This window comes from Prionailurus viverrinus, chromosome B3 (assembly GCF_022837055.1).
Source record: "Prionailurus viverrinus isolate Anna chromosome B3, UM_Priviv_1.0, whole genome shotgun sequence".
Lineage (NCBI taxonomy): Eukaryota > Metazoa > Chordata > Mammalia > Carnivora > Felidae > Prionailurus > Prionailurus viverrinus.
Window position 1 is genome coordinate 82015700 of NC_062566.1, and position 21786 is coordinate 82037485.

The window sequence follows — 21786 nt, forward strand, 5'->3', positions numbered from 1 at the left end:
GTGGATAAGATTATTTGAACATTATTGACATATATGACCTTTAAATAGTAGGGGATATTTTAGAGAAGCGTAGCAGAAACATTGACTCTCTATTTTTTAGTTAAGTATTTCTTCTCAACTAAATAAAATGATGAAACCACAAACACTTCAAAATTTGTTTTACCTAAATTGAGTTTGACAGTGAGATGTAATATTATATGGCCTGTTGCAAACATTAATATACTCTTAGGTCCATGATGTAGTTACATTTAAAAAAATAACTTGTTCAATTAAACCTGTTTTCCCAAATAGGCTCAGTGGGCATTATGTAGAGTGTAATATTTCTTCATTTTTATTCCTGTATTATGCTTGCAGTATACAGATAATGTTCAAATTTTACACATAAAAATATTTCATTTTCTACATTGTTTTGTTTAAAATACATTTCTTTAAAAGCCTTATTTTTTTAATTTCTTAAACGCTCACTTGAGAGTCTCTGCTTTATATGTTAGTTATTTTTCTTTCTTGCATGTCATCCATTAAAGATTAGCTGTGGAAGGTTGGAGCATGGAGAGATTATGAATGACAGAACAACTCCTGTAGAATAATAATCAGTTTTTGGTATTTAATGCTGTTTGACTTTTGCAGACACATTTCTTATTAACCTTTGGTACAAAGAGAAATCCAGGTTCCTGATATCTCATGGAGAAGATGAATTTGAGATCCTCTTCCAATTAAACTGAAATAAGGCCAATATTGGGTTTTAGCCAAAAGAACTCCTCAGTTCCTAAGTCTTGTGTTTATAAATCTATCCATCCATCCATCCCTCCATCCATCCATCCATCTATCTTAGTTACATTTTACATATAATTCATTACTTAGCTTGCTGTACTGAATCTGCAAGCATTTAATCTGCTTTTTTGCTTTACACATAGATTCTTTTCTCTGCACCCAAATTTAGACTGATATTTTGTAAATAAAAAAGATACATATATGTCAAGCTCTTATTACACGGAATTTTCATTTGTTTTTGGTAGGAAGGAGAGGACTTTAATTGTGATTGCCTAAAGTTCAGAACATAGAATCCCTGAAACTTACAACTTAAGTCTTCTATTCAGGTTAACGTGTAAATGTTCAAAGTATAGATCTGTAACTACCATTACAGCAAATACATTAAGACACCACAACTAATAAACATGAAAAAATACGAATTGTTGTATAATAGAAAATATTTACATTGTTCTCTTCAAAAGAGTATTTAATACTGTATACCATATCTCAGATGATATTGACCATCTAATGATTAAAAACAAGAGTGAGTTCTATATATCAGAAGAATAGAAAATAATATATTTACTTTTAAAAAGTAATACATGTTAGAATACTATTCTGTATAGACAGTGGTCATTACTAAAATGTGATAGCCTTTAATCTAACACTGAAATGCATTCACTGTATTACAATACAACATTATATATTTATATCTATATGATCTTTTAATTTGAAAGGAAAAAGGATTTCAAGTTTCAGATAAAAACAAAAAGGCCCATCTCTGTGAAATATAGCAGAAATATCGATAGGTAGAATGTTGATTATATTATTATCTTTGGCTGCAGAATCCTGTGAGTGTGAATCAGGATTAATTATGAGTGCCAAGTAAAATAATGTTTGGGGGTGGAGTATGGCCAATTTTGTAAGCTCTCTCCCTAGGAAAGTTGCAGTTTTTCTGGAAAAAAAAACAAACAAACCAACAAAATAAATATTGAGTAAACAGAGAAACTGTTATGCATAATAATAATCAACAATTGAAATATTTAATTAAGTGTGCTACACTATGAAATTTAGCATGGTGTCAAGTATTTGAGGACATGTCATAATTAGTTATTTAAAACAAAAATAACAGGGACACCTGGGGGGCTCAGTTGGCTAAGCATCCAACTTTGCTCAGGTCATGAATTTATGGTTCATGAGTTCGAGCCCTGCATCAGACTCTGTGCTCACAGCTCAGAGCCTGGAGCCTGCTTCAGATTCTGTGTCTCCATCTCTCCTTGTCCCTCCCCCACTCGCATTGTCTCTGTCTCTGTCTCTGTCTCTGTGTCTCTCAAAAATAAATAAATTTTTTTTTTTTTAATTTTTTTTTTTCAACGTTTATTTTATTTTTGGGACAGAGAGAGACAGAGCATGAACGGGGGAGAGGCAGAGAGAGAGAGGGAGACACAGAATCGGAAACAGGCTCCAGGCTCCGAGCCATCAGCCCAGAGCCTGACGCGGGGCTCGAACTCACGGACCGCGAGATCGTGACCTGGCTGAAGTCGGACGCTTAACCGACTGCGCCACCCAGGCGCCCCAAAAATAAATAAAATTTTTAAAAAATAAAACAAAAATAACAAAAAATTTTCAGAAAATGATTCTTAAGACTTTTTCCATATGTTTAATTAATTTTGAAGAGCAAATGATCTTGGAAAAACTTTAGATAGCAGTTATATTTTATAGAATTTTCATATTGGCATTTATTAAAATTTAAAGTAGACATTCTATGCAGAAAGTAAGTTAAGTACCTCTTAAAATTGTACTTTAAAAGTGCATAAAATAATTGATACTGGTTTTAATACTTCTGGGATAAGCTTATCTCTTTCACATTAACAATTTTAGTTCTGTATTCAATGTTTTAATGTAAATAGCATATTCTTAGAAAGTGTTCTTATATACTGAGTTTTCTGTACTAAATACATGTATATAATAATTCAGAGTTTTCCAAAAAAAATCCTTATTTTATAGTTTTGCTACTAAAACTCACTATTTGTGTGATTTTTAAAATTAATCTTTAGCAGTTGCTGTACTGTTGATAAGTATAAATGTATTAGCAACTTTACAGAAGAAAATTTTAAAACATTAAGAGCTTAAGAAGCTGATTTTTAATGTAGTAACCATACTTCTAGGAATTTTGCTCAGTAATTAGCTATGTATATACATAGAGATTTATGTACAAAGATGTTCATTACAGTACTATTTATATGGTGAATAGTTGGGAACACTGTAAAATCTAATACTAGGAGCATCTTAGTCCTGTCAAATATGTCATCTCCAAATGATAAAATCCCATGTACTATTTCATATTTTTAAAGAATACTTAAGAATAGAGGAACATATTCTGTTTGAGTATACACACACAAAAAGTTATAAGACTATGGAAAATATTTCTGTATTTTTACAATGAACCTGTATTTTAATTATATTTATGAAATAATCATATAAAATGTTGACCATTCATATATAGTTCTGGAAAAACTTAATAGTCTGACCTGTAAAAGGAAGACTAGATGATCAAACTACTTGGAGTACGTTGGTTTATTTTCTATTGGTATAGGGGTTTACCATCTACACTTAAATTTCCAACAACCAATTTATACAAAGAGAGAGAAATCACAATTTTTAAGGAGATTAAAAGACATAGTAATGTTTTTGGTTCTACAATGTGGTGGCTTCATAAAACACTATCATATTCATAAGGAATCCACTTAACAAGTAAAGCAATAACAGTAGATATGCAGACAATCTGAAATTCTTTTAAATATAATAAAGACCTGTCTTTTATAAAACTGTTATCTATATTTATTGCTTAGAATTTTGGAACATGAATTGCAATCATTGCTTATTTTACATGTTTCAAGTCCTGATGATTTCTTTTTCCCTCTCTTTAGTTCAGCCTTTTCTATTTATATAACTACCTTGAGGATATTAACAAATGGATTCTTTTTCTTGGTAAATGTCTATTCTCCAAATTATGTTATTTAGAGAATCATGATCCAGTGTTTAAACTAGCATGTTTTCCAACATACTGTCTCACTTCTATTGTGTTTTAAGAGTAGTATGAGATGTGTAGAATATGGGTTTGTCAATAGACTTGGGTTCTACTAAGAAAATATGTACTCTGTCTTGACTCAATAAACTCATACTTAGTATGGTTCAGCTTCTTCATATTTACTCTTGCCCATATTAGAAAACAATTAGCTTACTAAACAAATTTGAGTATTTGGTGTTGAGGGGGGGTGATCCTCTCTGAATCTTTCTTGAATTTGTCTAAGAATTATAGGATATTTGATAACCATGTTTAAAAATGGAGATATCCAAATATTATTGTAAACACCCAATGATTTGTTTTACCTACAATATAAGTATTTTACTTGGTTGGCTTACATAGTAGCTAATAATATTTGTTAATGTAATTTAACTGCTGTGAACCTTTACTGAACAAATATTGAAATTTATTCAAGTCAAAGAAAGAGAATCTCTAATGACTTTTGTTAAAGCTTCTATTTAATAGTTAAGGAGAAAAGTTTGTATGACATACGAGATGCAATTAACAGTAGATTTTACATTTAATAAAAAGAAAGAAGCATGCGTATTTGCTTTATTCATTCCATCATAATTTGCATTAGAGCTGTGGGTGTTTAATGAGCAAATTCCAACTAAAATGCTATATTGATTTTCTAGTGAACTTTGTAATAGTCATCTACCTTGGAAAAGCTCAGTGTTTACAATTAAGTTTTCTTTACTAAAAATGTTTGAGAGTTGCATATTGATCCTTTAAAAGTACTGAATTCTAGAAAGAATCAGGTTTTTCATAATCAAATTTCACATATAACCTAATGTTTAAAAATTAATTTTAGAAAAACTTAGCATTTACAAAATGTGTAATCAGATTTGTGTGTGTGTGTGTGTGTGTGTGTGTGTGTGTGTGTGTGTGTGTGTGTTTTATGGCACTTTCAAACTTAACCTTAGAATATTCAAAAGGGAATCTGTTTTAAATATGCACATTATTTATATCTTTAGAGTTGATAGCATTATAGAGGGAAAGAAAAATGTTTTCTCTTGATCAACACAGGACCAAATAAGTGCTTAGTGTAAAACATTTAAGCATAGAGATAACTGTACTTATACTATTAAAGTCCTTGACATTGCTAGTCTTACCTTTTTCATTATTTTTGTACATAAAGTAGAACACAGCTTACATTAAATGTCACTTTATAAGGATCTCATCACATTTTACAGAAATAATAGGAAGCCTATTGACATTTAAAGTTTAGTAATTAGTATTTTAACCTTTTGATATGTCAGAATATTTCAGGGTATGACACACATGTTTATCTGTACTTAGATCACTATGTAGCATCATTTTGTCCATCCTATCTGACCTGCAAATTAGAAGTGTTTAAAAATTTCTTTTGTCACTGAAGTATAGTTGACACACATTATAACATTAGTTTCAGGTGAACAACATAGTGATTCACCACCTCTACATATTATGTTATGTTCACCACAAGTATAACTACCATCTATCACCATACAACACTGTTACATACCATTGACTACATCCTCTATGATGTACCTTCATTCTTATGATTTATTCATTCCATAACAGGAAGCCTCTGTCTCCCACTCCCCTTCACTCATTTTGCCTATCCCATTTTCTCCTCCTCTGGCAACCACCAATTTTTTCTCTATATTAATGTTCTGTTTTTGGTTGGTTGGTTGGTTGGTTGGTTGGTTGGTTGGTTTTTTAAATTTTGTTTTGTTTTTAGATTCTACATGTAAGTGAAATCATATGACATTTGTTTTTCTGCCTTATTTCACTTAGCCTAATACCCTCTAGGTCAATCCATGTTGTTGCAAATGGCAAAATTTCATTCTTTTCGTGGATGAATAATATTCCATCGTGTATGTATACCACATCTTTGTATCCATTCATCTATCAGTGGACACTTGGGTTGCTTCCACATCTTGGCTCTTTGTAAATAATGTTGCTGTAAACAGGAATGAAATTAAAGTGTTTTAATGTAAATGTTTAAAAATATCTTAGACTGTTGTAATATTTTATACAGACTATTACATCAGTATAGTGTGCAGTATACAATATAGTATGGATTCTAAACAATTTTTCTTTCAGTCTCATAACTTTTGAATGCCATAAAAAATATATACATATACGTATATATTTGTGTGTGTGTATACACACACACACACACACACACACACACACATACATTATATAATTGGTCCAAATTAATTAAAATCATATTTTAAATATGTCTAGAAATGGAGCCACATTGTGAGTCTATGGATTGAAGGTAGTAATGGTAGGGATAGCATGGAACCAGTGTTTATTGAGTATCTACTTTATTTGGCCAAGAGCTTTCATATATTGTCTCACTTAATATTTCTCTAACAACCATAATGGTGGCATCATGTCCATTTTATGCACCTGTATTGTGACTAAAATAATGTAAGAAATATACAAAAATAGGTTGCTTAACGTTAGTGTGTTAACACATTGGATCTGAATCAAAGCCCATATTCTTCCTAGTATACCATGTTGCTTTCTGTAGGCTGTTGTGAGTATCCTTCCTGGAAGGAAATTACATACAATTACAAGGGGGAAGTAAAAACCCATTATTGTATACTACATTATGGGCAGAAGTTTTTTTCATCCCTTTTTGATTCTGATACAGGGTAGCAGAATAGTATACTACATAGAAAGCCACATAGCACTCATGATATTACCTTTAAAAGGAAAAAAAAAAACAACTATGAAAATTGTGCTGAAGAGTACTGGTTCTTCCAAAAGCTATGTTCATAACAAGAATTTATATTTTATTTTATTTTATTTTATTTATTTTATTATTTTATTTTATTTATTTTATTTTATTTTATTTATTTTATTTTATTTTATTTTATTTTATTTTATTTTATTTTATTTTATTTTATTTTATTTTATTTTATTTTTTTAGTTTACATCCAAGTTAGCATATATTGCAACAATGGTTTCAGGGGTAGATTCCTTAATGCCCCTTACCCATTTAGCCCATCCTCCCTCCCACAACCTCTCTCGAAACCTTCTGTTTGTTCTCCACATTTAAGAGTCTCTTGTGTTTTGTCTTCCTCCCTGTTTTTGTATTATTTTTGCTTCCCTTCCCTTGTGTTTATCTGTTCTGTGTCTTAAAGTCCTCATATGAGTGAAGTTATATGATATTTTTCTTGTTCTGACACTAATTTCACTTAGCATACTACCCTGTAGTTCCATCCACGTAGTTGCAAATGGCAAGATACACACACACACACACACACACACACACACACACACACCACATCTTCTTTATCCATTCATCCATTGATGGATATTTGGGCTCTTTCCATACTTTGGCTATTGTTGATAGTGCTGCTATAAACATTGGGGTGCATGTGTCCCTTCAAAACAGCACACCTGTATCCCTTGGATAAATACATAGTAGTGCAATTGCTGGGTTGTAGGATAGTTCTATTTTTAATTTTTTTGAGGAACCTCCATACTGTTTTCCAGAGTGGCTGCACCACTTTGCATTCCCACCAGCAGTGCAAAAGAGATCCTCTTTCTCCGTCAGCATCCTTGCCAACATCTGTTGTTGCCTGAGTTGTTAATGTTAGCCATTCTGACAGGTGTGAAGTGGTATCTCTTTGTGGTTTTGACTTGTATTTCCCTGATGATAAATGATGTTGAGCATTTTTTCATGTGTCTGTTACCATCTGGATGTCTTCTTTGGAGAAGCATCTATTCATGTCTTTTGCCCATTTCTTCACTGGATTATTTGTCATAACAAGAATTTATTGACCTTATCTGTCAATTAACAGCATTTGATTCTATGCAAGTGGATATCCAGTTGTTCTACCACAATTTGTGATGTAGTTTGTTCATCTGCTGATAGAAATTTGTGTTGTTTCTAGTTTGGGGCTATTATAAATAAAGATGCCATGAATATTATGTGTAAGTCTTTGTATGGATACAGGCTTTAATTTCTCTTGGATGAGTACCTGTGAGTGGAATAGCTGAGTCTTATGGCAGGTGTATGTTTAACTTTTTAAGAAACCAACAAACTGTGATTGCACTGTCCTACATTCCCACCAGCAGTGAATGAGGATTCCAGTTGCTCTCTCCTCTTCCCAGTATCTTTAATCATACTTTCATTTCTGCTTTTGTAATAGGTATGCGGTGGTTATCTCATAGTTTTAATTTGCATTTCTCTAATGACTATAAAAGTCTTCAGCAACTTTTTTTGTTCTTATCTCTCATCAGTATGTCTGCTTTCATACAGTTTCTAAGTCGTTTGTACATTTTTTAAATTGGATTTTTTCCTTATTATTGAGGTTTGAGAGTTTTAAAAATTATTTCTGGATGCAAGTCTTTTATCAGATATATGCTTTGCAATTATTTTCTTCCATCTGTGACTTGTCTTTTAATTTTCTCATCAGTGTCTTTTGAAGAGCAGAGATTTTTAATTGAATTAGATTGAAGTCCAATTTATCATTTTTTAAGAATAGATTATGTTTTGGTATTATAGTTAAGAAAGCTTTACCTACCTAAACTCACAGAAGTTTTTTTCCAGAACGTTTATAGTTTTAGGTTTTACATTCATCTTGTGGAATGAAAGGTTGTTTTACCTTTAAAAAAATTAATAAAAATTACTAAAATAACAAACTAAAAAAAGAAAAACAATATAATCATCTTAAGGCCACACTCTACCTTCTTATTTCAACTTCTGTATTCTAAATAAGTGTTATTTTTGCAGCTTATTTAGTGTCAGATTTACTTCATTTTTGTGCCTTTTATTGGTGATTTCATTGTTTCAAACAGCCCCTAAGCGTAGTCCTGAAATACAGTGTAGTGTTCCCTGAATATAAGAAGGCTGTGATAATATGTGTGTGTTAGATAAGTTTTGTTCAGGCAAGAGTTACAGTGCTGTTGACCATTAATTCAGTGTTATTAAATCAACGTATATGTTGAACAAGGTATCTTTAAACACACATAAAACGGGGTTATGTACCAGTTGGTTGACAAAAATATTGGTCAGTTTCAGTTAATTTTTTATCATTATGAGTCCTAATTTTGGTCCTTGTTCGCATGCCTTGGTAATGATAAATTTCACCATTTTGGAAGCTATTTTTGTATTCTTATAAAATATTTTTGAGCCTTGTTCTGACATATTACTTACATTTTCCGGAAACACATCTCTCCTTTTGGGTCATGTTTTAAAGATAGACTAGATGTTACCAGAGCAGAATTTAGTCTGTAGTTCATTAATCCCCGCTACTGAAGCAAGACCCTTCTGAGTACTCTATCCAGTACCTCATGAATCTTGAGGTTTTCCAGTCTGGCCGGTGGGAACAACAAGCCCTGTTCTGGCTTTATGTAGCCTAGGGCACTATTGCCTCTAATCTTCTCAGGTTGTTCTTTCCCCTGCAGGGAGTGGTTTACTCACACATGTGCACCCAGTACTCAACTGACTTTCTGAGGAAGACCTGCAGTTCTCCAAAATTTTCTTTCTTTGCAGCTGTTTTTTTCTCTAATAGGCTCTCCTTTGAATTCCAGCTGCTTTGGTTTCCCCACACTCTATCTCTGCCTCTCAAATTGTGGAATCAGCTCGGCTCCTCGTAGATTCTTCCCTTCCTGTACTATCTTCTGGAAATAGTTTCAGTGTATTAAGCTGGGCCAATCATAGGGCTCAACTCATTCTCCCCCACCCCCGCCTCAGGTTACTGTTTGTTTGTTTTTTTCCTTATAGCCTTGAAAGCTGTCACCCCATATATTTTGTCCACTTTAAAAAGCTGTTTTAAGTGGAAGCACAAGTCTCTGTTGCTTAAAATTTAATCTTAACATATACTCCCAGAAATTTTATCATACATGCTAACTTTTTTCTACTCTTAATAGTTTTCTTTAAATCAGTTCAATTTTTTAACTACATAAATACATTATTTAAAAAAATTATTTAAGGGGTGCCTTGGTGGCTCGGTCAGTTGAGTGTCCGACTTTGGCTCAGGTCATGATCTCGTGGTCGTGAGTTTGAGCCCCATGTCAGGCTCTGAGCTGACAGCTTGGAGCCTGGAGCCTGCTTCAGATTCTGTGTCTCCCTCTACTCAGCCCCTCTCCCACTCCTCTGTCTCTCTCTCTCTGTCAAAAATAAATAAACATTTAAAAAAATTTTATTTTAAATAAAAAAAATTATTTAAGTTTATTTGTTTATTTTGAGAGAGAAAGCATGAGCAGGGTAGGAGAAGAGAGAGAATCCTAAGTAGGTCCCACACTATCAGTGCAGAGCTCGACACAGGCCTTGAACTCATGAACCGTGAGACCGTGACTTGAGCTGAAATCAAGAGACTTGGATGCTTGACCAACTGAGCCACCCAGGCACCCTGATAAATATATTATTTTTAATGTAATCTTTCTTATTTAGTTTTAACATCTAAACATAAAAGCTCACCAGTAACTCCACAGTTTTATGAATCTCAGAAAGTATGAACAAACTGTATAACCAGCACCCAGATCAAGAAATCAAGTATTACCAGTATTCCAGAAGTGTTCCTCATCTTCCCTTTCAGTACTACCTCCAAAAGGTAATCATTTATTTTTGAGAGAGAGAGGAAGACAGAGTGTGAGCAGGGGAGGGGCAGAGAGAGGGAGACACAGAATCCGAAGTAGTCTCCAGGCTCTGAGCTGTTAGCACAGAGCCTGACATGGGGCTCGAATTCAGGGACCGTGAGATCATGACCCAGGCCCAAGTTGGATGCTTAACCGACTGAGCCACCCAGGTGCCCTCCAAAAGGTAATCATTAGCCTAAGTTTAATAACTAGGTCATTCTTTTGTGTTTTTGAACTTTAAATGAAATAATAGAAAGTTACTTTTCTTTTTTTTTAATTTTTGTTTCATTTGTTCAATTTTTGAAAGACAAAGGGAGACCGAGCACGAGCAGAGGTGGGGCAAGAGAGGGAGACATAGGATCCGAAGCAGGCTCCAGACTCTGAGCTGTCAGCACAGAGCCTGATGTGGGGCTCGAACTCACAGACCGAGAGATCATGACCTGAGCTGAAGTCGGACACTTAACCTACTGAGCCACCCAGGTGCCCCAGAAAATTACTTTTCTATGGCATCTGGCTCAACAGTGTGTTTGGGTAACTTAGAGAAATTCAAAATTTAATTAGACGTGAAATTAAATGCCACTAGGAGAAATTATAGGCCTAATGTGCCAGCTCTGTTTTTGTAATATACATTAAAATGATACATAACTTAAAAACATGTTTCACAACCTGTATTTTATATAATATTGTCCTAGAGGGAAATGGTGGTAGGTGAGGCTGGGAAGATAAGCCAGAATTATACTCTGGTTTTCCTTGAATGCCAGGCTGAGAACTTCTTTGCTTTGAAACCTGTGTAGCAGTAGTGAGAAGAGTAACCTGTTTATCATAAGGTTTTAAGATCATACTACTGATAGATTGAGAGATGGCTTTAGTGAGGTCACCTTTTCTATTTTTCTGTTCTCTAAAATTTATTCAGTACATGCTTTAATTCTTTGGTTCTATTATTTTACCCTTTTTGTTATGAATTGAATCCATTTTCTTTTTAATTTTATTAAGAACGCCGTAGTTCAGGATTTCATTACTTCCTATCTGGACTGTTACACATAATGTAAGATTGGGTCAGGGGACACATGCAACCCAAAGTGCAACTTTCCACTGACCCCTGCATCTTGCTTTGTATGTTTATTAGTAGGAGTTTCCTTCTAAAGTACAGATCTGGAGCCCTGGGTGGTTCATTCAGTTGAATGTCCAACTCTTGATTTCAACTCGGGTCATGGTCCCAGGGTCTTGGGATCAGCCCTGCCTTAGGTTCCATGCTGAGCATGGAGCCTGCTTAGGATTCTCTCTCTCCACCCCCCTCCCCCACCCCATGCCCTCTTTCTCTCATTAATCAATAAATCATGCACAGATATGATCAAATTGTTCCCATTCTAGAGATCCTTTAGTGTAATATCTAAACTCTAGGATGGCACATATATTTACTTCTAGGCAGCTTAAACTTTCAGGGAATGGACGTTTTACATGGGTTATTCGTGTGAATTCTTGCTTCGACTATTCCTGTAGTCTCCTAACTGGTCTCTGCGTCTACACTTGCCCATGTCCAGACTATTTCTCACCTAGAAACCAGAACTCCACTACATAAATGTGATGCTTTCATTTCCCTGGTCAGAACACTCCAGTGGCTACCATCACAGTTTAGATGATATCTAAAATCCTTGCAATGGATTACAAGGCCCAGTGTGATCTTTCAGAACTCTCACTGTCTCTCACTGTGTTCCGGGTACATTGTCCTTGATGCCGTTACTGTAGTACTTTCAGGGCCTTTGTATTACTTTTTCTTCTGCTTAGTCTGCTTTCAAATATATACATATATAGCTTCTCTTCCTTTATTTACATGTGCTGAAATGTCATTTATTTGAAAGGCTCTTTTCTGGCCACCCTTTCTAAATTAGTTTATTCTTTTCCCATCTGCCAAATCACTCTTTTTCTCTCTCACACACCCTTATTTTCCTTCAAAGCCTTTACTACTATCTGTTTCTCTCTCTAAATCTATTTATTTTGGGGCCTTTTTTCTCTCTACTGTCTGTCTGTCTGTAATAGAATGTATACATCTCCAGAATGGTAATAACTCTTAGACCATTATAGTCATATTACTTAAAATTGGATGGATGACTGTCACAGGAATTTGATAATATTTGATGAAAGATTAAATGAATGTGAGTGAGTGAATGAATGGATGGATGAATGTATTTCTCTTCCCATAAGGTCACCTTCTTGGACATAGTTTTGACTTTAGCTTTGCCATTATATGTTCCATTTTATATTCTATTATGGAAAAGGTATAGGTGACTTATTCTCAGTGTTTGTTTCTTTTCTACCACTTATAATTTAAATAATACAAAAATAACTCTTGATTATGCATTAATCTATGACAAATGTTAGCAAAAACCAAATGCTTTGTGAACTAAAAGAATATTTCAAACATCTTTTCTAAGTTTATTTTGTGATTTGACAGTGTAAATAAAATTTGGTTTAGTGACCTAGGTATTTAAGCCCCTTTTTGTCTAACATTGCAGTGATATTTTAAAAGTTAAATAAGATTTCAGGTAGAAATTATGCTTGAGAAATGACAATTTCAGGTAACATCAAAGCTTCCTATATAGTGCTGCACAAATCTAGATGATGCTATTTGTATTATAATCTGTATAAATGGTGCTCCCTGGAGATATGCAGTGCTAAAGAGCACAGCTCTGCCCCTGTTTGCTTTTCCTTGGTCCTATTTTCTTTGCTTTTCTTCCACTGTGCTACTGAGATAAGTATTATCCTGAGTTTGTTGATTATCATTTCCATGCTTGTTTTAATATTTTTACTAATTGTGTTTGTTCATAAATAATAGAGTGGTTTTGCCTTGCACCTCGCAATTTTTGCCACAATTTTATTTTTGAAATGTGTCTCTATGTCCATAGCTAATTGATTTTAAATGTTGTATCATATTCCATTTTAGTAATTTATTTATCCCTGCTCCTGTTATTGGACATTTGGGTTATTTCTAAGTTTTTGGTATAACATAATGCTACAATAAGCATTTTAATACATGTTTTCTTGTGCTCATGTGCAAGAATTTCTCTAGGCTGCATACCAAAGAGAAGAGTTCCAGGTTATAGGCTAGGCAAATCTTAAACTGTAATAAATATTGCCAAATTGCTCTTCAGATGGCTGTAGAAATATGTACACCTGTCTGCAGTATACATGTGAGTTACCTTTATTTCACAAGCTCCCAGTATTTGTTATTGTTTGACCTCTTTAATTTGTGTTTCTACAGGTAGGAAATATATCTCAATTTTACAGTAGCTTTTAAAAATAATGGTTTTTCAAGTGATTAATTGACTTAATTAGTAAAATAAAATTAATTTTGCTTTTTACTTTTGCTAAAAGTGGCATTTTTTATTTTCTCTAATTAATTATGGATTATATATTTTGGTAGCTCTGGTTGAAGAAGTGTATTTTGCACAGAGGGAACGTGATGAAGCTATTATGTCTCGACTGCAGTTAGCCAATGAGGAGAGAGATGAAGCAATTGCACGAGTGAAGCATATGGAAATGTCTCTAAAAGTGTATGTATACATTTGAAACTATTTGTGACTTTTGGAGCATTTATAAAATGCATGCATTTTGTGGTAGTACATATTCAGAAAGTTACTGATTCTTATATGGTACACTAGTAAATTCCATATCCCCACAGTCTTCCTGAAACTTTTGACATGCTGTGTAGTAGTTTGCATGTCAGGAATAATAGTCACCAAAAAAAAGAGAGAAGAAGAATGTACTCTGTACAATTACTTTCTTTACTTTCATAGTCTATTGTTGATATCCTTACCTGATCTTCCTTTGTGATGCCTCTCCCTCTCTTATTATCGCTTTCTTGATTTATTTCAAATGTGTGGGTTTTTTCACTGCTCTCTGCTTAATATGCTCATTCCTATTCTTCACTACTTTTGACTTTATTAGGTGTGTCATAAACTTTAATGACACCTGAAATAAGGTGGAGCCTGAGAATTTACACTTTTTTCCAGTATTTATTTATTTATTTTTATGAGAGAGAGAGAGAGAGAGAGAGACAGAAAGAGGGAGAGAGAGAGAGAAGCCCAAGCAGGCTCCGCCTTGTCAGGAAAGAGCCCTTTGGAGGGCTCAAACTCATAAATCTTGATGTGAGATCATGACCTGAGCTGAAATCAAGAGTTGGATGCTTAACCCATTGAGCCACCCAGGTGCTCCTGAGAATCTACATTTTTAACAAGCACCAGGTGACTCTGACATAGGTAAATAATGGACCACACTTAGATAAACAATGTTCTAGAAATAAGTAATTCTCCAATTTTAATGTGACTTCAGTCACTTGGGAAATCTTGTTAAAATGCTCATTCTCATTCAGTAAGTTTGGAGTGGAACTTAAGATTCTGTTTTTCTTCAAGCTCCCTGATAATATAAATGATGCTACTTTAAAGAGTCAGAAGTAGGTAAAGGCCCTAGAGTATCTAGAAATATGTTATTTGTAAGATAGGTACAATGTAGTAATGTAATATTTTATGATGATCCATCAATATACTTATTGAGTGTTTGCTCTGCCCAACACTGTGCTAGACTCCATGGAGGATTACAGTAAAGTACTAATTAAAACATTGTTCATTAGGGAGACAAAAAGTCATTAAATAATCAACATGACAGTGTTCAAGTTGTGATTAGGTAATGTGGTTTGTTTTTTGTTCAGATTAATCGCTTCATTTTTTTTTTTTTGAAGACTGATAGACACTCCTTAAAAGACATTAAACTCATTGAATAATAGACATAAAGAAACCAAAAAAAAAAAAATCATCTGAATTGCCCACTGCCTACTCCCAAATAACTATTTTTATTAATAGAGAAACATCATCCCAAACATTTCTCTTTACTTATATAGTTAAACACTATCATCTACAAGAATGAGTGGTTGGTAGTTAAATGGATGTGTACGTAGTATTAATTTGATAAAAATCAAATCATTCTTTACATTACTATTTTATTTGAGAGGCAATATAATGTAGAGGTTAACAGCACAAATTCCAGATCCAGGCATTTGTATTTGAATCATGGCTTTTTTACTTCCTAGCTGTACAGCAGTGGACAAATTACTCAGAGTCTCTGGACTCAGTTTTTTTGTCAACAAATGGGTAAATATTGCCTATTTTGTATAAGTTCTTATAAGAACTAAATGATTTAGTAAATATTGAAAAGTACCTGACTCATAGCTCGTGCTATGTGTTACTTGAATTTAGGAGTAATAATCAATTGAAGTGAAACTAAAGAAAATTTTGAACTTCATGCAAAGTTTTCTTTTTTTTTTTTTTAATTTTTTTAAAAACGTTTATTTATTTTTGAGAGAGACAGACAGAGCCTGAGCGGGAGAGAGGCAGAGAGAGAGGGAGACACAGAATCTGAAACAGGCTCCAGGCTCCAAGCTCCAAGCTGTCAGCACAGAGCCTGATATGGGGCTTGAACTCATGAACTGAGAGATTATGACCTGAGCCGAAGTCAGTTGCTTAACCAACTGAGCCACCCAGGTACCCCAAAGTTTTCTTATAATAAGATATATTAATTCCCCAAAGATCCTTTGGAATGTAAGAAAAGAGACTGAAAAACATTAAGGTATTGGAAGCATCAATTCTTCTTTTCACTTTTTTGAAACATGCAGTGATTAAACAATATCCTTTGACTTTCAGCTATGAAATAAGTTTTAAACTCTTTTTTACTTTGTCTTTATAAATTCTAGTTTTAAAATATTTATGAAAGCTGCATTAGATTCAGTAGCCAAATTTCCTTTTATTTAATTTTGATTTTATATTTAAAAGTATTGAATAATCCTTACTACAACTTTTGTGATACATGATGTTTTTACACCTGATTTCTTTATTTTGGGGAATCCCTTGGTAACTGAATTTCACTGTCAGTTTTTTGAGGAAGGGCTAATAAGTACTTTATTCTTAGATTCAGTATGCTTCAGACTGGCTTTGTGTTACCCTTATATTCAAATTGGTTCTGAATAAAATTATTGGGTTAATTTTTTTTTTTTTTGACTCTATGCAATGTACAAAAGTCCATCTTGTGACACTGGTTTGTCTAAAAAGAAGTCAGGTCACAGGTGTTTTTTCCTCACTTACTTTTGGCTTGTGTTTTTGTTTTGTTTGTTGTTTTTTCCTGCCTGGATACCTAAAGGATTCTTTGTTCTTGAAGTAGAACTTAATCATGATGTTTGTGTTGATTGTTCTTTAATAACATTTTGGAGACCCACAGCATGCCTCTCTAGGAACTATTTGTTTCATCTTTTAGTTCATGGAAATTTTAGATTTGTGAATTTTGTATTCTATTTGTTAGGTTGTTTTAGAGACTATAGTTATTCTTGTAATGGGGCATTTTTGTCTTTATGTATTATCTGTTCAATAATTATTTGTATCCCTCTTTTTTTCTCTGTATTCACTGTGATAATATCACAATTTTTCTTTATATTAGTAGTTCCAATTGTCACTATTCCTATCCCTGTGTTTTATAGTTCATTTATTAAATTTTTACTTATTTGTTTGTTTGGTTATGGTTCTCAGTACGTTTCCTTAAGTTTTCAACTTCCCTTTTCATTCACTTTATGTTTTGGCATTTTCTCCATGAACTTTATTTTATCGAATTCATGTTCTTATATTCTTTTAAAATACCAACCATTGGAGGTTCCTGGTGGCTCTGTTGGTTAAGCATCCCACTCTTGATTTTGGCTCAGGTCTTGATCTCATGGTCATGGGATCAAGCCTTACGTCAGACCCTGCTGAGCCTGGAGCCTGCTTGAGATTTTTGTCTCCCTCTCCCTCTGCCCCTCCCCACCTATCAAAATAAACATTTAAAAATAAATAAATAAATAATAAAATACCAACCATTGGCAGGAAGATTTTCTTTCTCTTGGTTTATGTTATTTTTTATATTATGATCTTTTTAAATTTCATTTATTCGTTTTGAGAGAGAGTATGAGTGGGGGTGGGGCAGAGAGAGAGAGGGAGGGAAAGAATCCCAAGCAGGCTCCACACTCTCTGTGTAGAGCTCGATCTCATGAACCGTGAGATCATGACGTGAGCAGAGATCAAGAGTTAGACACTAAGCCACCTGAGTTACCCTGGTGCCTGTTATGATCCTTTTTTTCTTATGGATTTGTGGTGTATATTTATAATTGCCATGTCATTTCTCTTCATCTTGCTCATGTATAAATTGTCAAGAACTTTTCTTTGTTCTGATATAGTGCAAGTGAATTTTCCTTCATAAACATTTCACATTGTTTGAAATCTATTTGTCTTCTTCTCAGAGCTACAGTTTCTTGGCAAGGTACTGCTTTTTGGCCACCTGTCTATATAGCCCTCTGGCAACGTGGTAGGCGGAATAGAGATTGGGAAGATCTCCCTGGGGATGTATACCCTTTTATTGGAGGTTCTGTCCTCTGCTTATGGGATTTTGTTTGGTATGTTGCAGTATACCAAGGGTTCATTCTGCCTGGTTTTGTGTAAATCCTGATTCCATGGAGTATTACTTTGAAGCTTTTATTTGTTCTACCAGTGTAGTAGAAAGTGGCAGCCCTTGTGCTTCTTGCTTCCTTTGTAAAGATTCTTCAGTAACATAGGCTTCTATTCAGGAAGGATTTTACTTTTCTCTGGGCTGTCTAATCAACTCATTGGTCTCTTAGGTTATTTCCAAGTTGTGTATTAGTGGAAGTCTCAGGATTTGGTGAGCTCACTCCTTTTCTCCATACCTGTTTTTATGTGTAAAAGGAAAAGTTAGGTGAACTTGACCAAAATCATCATTTCTCTACCCTGCTTTAAAAAATTACTTTGTGATAGTCCCTGGGTGGTTCCGTCTGTTAAGCATCTGGCTCTTGATTTCAGCTCAGGTCATGATCTCATGGTTCATGAGATTGAGCCACACGATGGGCTCTGCACTGACAGCATGGAGCCTGCTTGGGATTCTCCCTCTTTCTGTCTCTAAAAATAAATAAACTTTAAAATAAAATCTTAAAAAATTACTATGTGATGTCCTACTTTCTTTACTGTTTGATTAATTTTTTTTTCTGTTCATGTGGTTATATGATGGGATAAACAGATGTCTGTTCAGATTTTACTACACTAACTTTACTGATCTTCTTTTTTATCTTATCCCAACAGACCTCTTATTTTAGAGTACTTTTTTAAAAATTTTTTCTCAATGTTTATTTATTTTTGAGAGACACAGAAAGACAGTGTGCAAGTGGGAGAGGGGCTGAGAGAGGGAGATAGAATCCGAAGCAGGCTCCAGGCTCGGAGCTGTCAGCACAGAAGCTGATATGGGGCTTGAACTCCAAAACCATTTGATTGTGACCTGAGCTGAAGTTGGATGCTTAACCAACTGAGCCACCCAGGTGCCTCTAGAATACTTTTTAGGTTTATAGAAAAGTTGCAAAGATAGTACAGGGAGTTTCCATTAACCATCATCCAGTTTCCTTTATTGTTAACAGCTTACATTATTATGGTACATATGTCACAGGGGAGAAAGCAACATTGTTACATAATTACTAACTAAACTCCACACTTTATTTAGATTTTACTAATTTTTCTCATGTCCTTTTTATGTTCCAAGTTCCCATCCAAGATCCCATATACATTTAGTTGGTATGACTCCTTTGCCTACTCTAATCACATTTCCTCAGACTTCCCTTGTTTTGTTTTTAATGATTTGACAGTTTTCAGGACTATTGTTCAGGCATTTTATAGAATGTTACTCAGTTTGGGTTTTTTGAATTTTTTCTCATGATTAGACTAAAGTATTGTCTTTTGGGGGGACAAAGAGTACAAGACTGAAGTGCCATTCTCATCATATTATTTCAAAATTATGCTATCAACATGACTTAACACCAGTTATGTTAATCTTGATCACCTAGTGTAGGTAGTGTTTGCCATGTTTCTCCACTGTAAAGTTACTTACCAACATTCTTCTTTCATATTCTCTGAAGCAGATTACTGAAGTGTGGCCCATACTCAGGTGGTTATAAGAGATGTGGGCTGAGAGGTTAATTGAGCTCTACTTTCTTTAGGGATACTATCTACATAAATTATTTGTAATTTTTCAGTACAAGAGATTTATCTCTTCCCCCTCATCTATTTATTTGTTTGTTTATGTTAGTATAGACTCATTGATACTTCTTTAATACTTTGGGTTATAATCTAATACTGTGTTGTTTAAAGTATTCCAGCTTGGCCATTGGCAACTCTTCCAGTTGGCCTCTATATCCCTTTGACATGTCCCCATCCTTTTGATTTTTAAACACTTTTCCTAATCTCTGGCACCTCAAGATGCCTCTCGGTTATGTCTTCTAGAGATGTATAGGGATGTGCCCCATCCCTAGAATTAGCCATTCTTCCGAGGGGCCTTATTCCTTTTATTGGAAAATGGTATTAGAAACCAAGATCTGGATGCTGGGTGTGCTCATTGTTATTGGGTCTGACTACTTCTAGGCCCAGTAAACAGAAAGAGCTAGGATATATATGCATGTATACTAACTGATATATATACACATATCTGAAATTATTTATGTATCCATCTGTATCTTTATTAAGCTAAATCTGAATTCATACTGACTTCTCTTATTCTAATCCAGTACCACATAGTTCACTCTGGCTTTCTCCTTTTTCTTATGTGTAATTTCCTCTCCAACAATAGGAAACCTGGTTTCCATCCTCCACTCTCCATTTCCTTATTTGTTCTACCCCTGTGTATGTTGTAACTCTTTCAGTATCATTAGCCCATACCCCTATGAGAAACAACCTTACCTACCAGAGGGCACTGTTTATGTATAGTTCCTTTAGCCTTTAATCTGACAGGTTTCAGTCAAAGTACCAAGTTACTTGGGTTGGCTCTTCTTTTTTCCCCTCTACACCCTTAGGTGAGGTTATGTAATATAGTCAGGCTTTTTTTCATAGTCTGCATACTATGCTAGGATCCTCTTACATCCTGGTGATTTTTTTTTCTAATTACTGGCAATTTTGAATTACATTGCTATTAGCATTTGCATACAGGTTTTGTGTGGACATATGCTTTCAAACTAGTTGGTCAAACCTAGTAATGTAATATCTGGAGCAGATGTTAAATCTTTGTTAACTTTAGAAGAAACTTCCAAGCTCTCTTCCAGGGTGGCTGTGCTATACCATTTTGCATTCCCATCAGCAGTGAATGTTTCTTTGTTATCTTAATGTTGTATTTAGCAAAACATAATTTTTAAATTGTGATGAAATTCAATTTATTGATTTTTTTTTCCTTTCATGGATTGTACTTTTGGTATTGAACATAAAACTCATTGCCCTATATAAGGTCACACAGCTTTTTTGAGATCCTTTGTTTTCTTCTAGAAGCTATAAATTTCATGTTTTACATTTAGATCTGTGATTTATTTTAAGTTAATTTTTGTGTGAGAGATGTGGTACTTGTGGAGGTGTTTAGTTTTTTTTGTTGTTGTTTTTTGGGTTTTTTTTTGTGTGTGTGTGTATGGACATTCATTTTTCCAGCACCATTTGTTGAAAATGCCATCATTTCTCTGAAATTTTCTTGGCACTTTGTCAAAAACTCAGTTTACTCTATTAGTGTGGGTTAATTTCTGGACTTTATTTTCTCTTCCATTGATTTAAGCAATCTATCCCTTTGCCAATACCACATAGTCTTTATTATTGAATCTTTATAGTGTCTGGAATCAGATAATATTAACCTTCTAATTTTACTCTTTTATTACAGAATTGTTTGTTGGCTATTCTAGTACTTTTGTTTTTCCATTTGCCTTTTAAAATCAGTTTGTTTATATCTATAAAAACACTTGCAGGACCAAATGTTTTTACACACAACTTTTCAAAGTAGATACCTTTCTTATTTCAATAATACTCTTATAATAACTTCAGAACTCTTGGGGATTTGCAAGTACTATTTCATTCAGCTTATCAACTGCTGCACAGTGCTGTATTTACTTGTAATTCGTAACTGTAGATCTTATTATGTAGGTTAATTACCAATTTTATTGATGAAATTTCTAAATAGATTTTGTTTTTTTTCAAAAATGAAAATCATACCCCAAAGGTAACAAATCAGTTTTTTATATACAATGTCACAATTCCTCAAGGTAGGTGATGTTTGTGCTTTATAGGTGAAAAAATTCTGACTGGTTGATGACTTGCCCAAAGAGTCAAAGTCAGTTACACATTGTAGGACTTGTCTATCTCAGATTTACACAGGCAACTCAAACTTAGCATATCTCAAATGGAATTTTATTCATTTTTAAAACCTTATTCTCCCTTAATCCCCTGCCCTGACCAGTGGCACAAACATCTGCCCACATATCCAAA

General features: G+C 34.0%; 1 protein-coding gene across 8 annotated transcripts in view; it reads left to right on the forward strand.

Moving 5' to 3' along the window:
• The window catches only part of MIPOL1 (mirror-image polydactyly 1), a 329171-nt gene that overhangs the window by 91472 nt on the left and 215913 nt on the right, over positions 1 to 21786 (forward strand). For all 8 annotated transcript variants that reach the window (XR_007153079.1, XM_047863349.1, XM_047863347.1 and 5 more), the window contains one exon: positions 13848 to 13977. Coding sequence is in view for 7 of the 8 variants with exons in the window: in XM_047863349.1 (XP_047719305.1) it covers positions 13848 to 13977 (130 nt within the window). In the remaining variant the exon portion in view is untranslated. The remainder of the gene's footprint in view (positions 1 to 13847; positions 13978 to 21786) is intronic.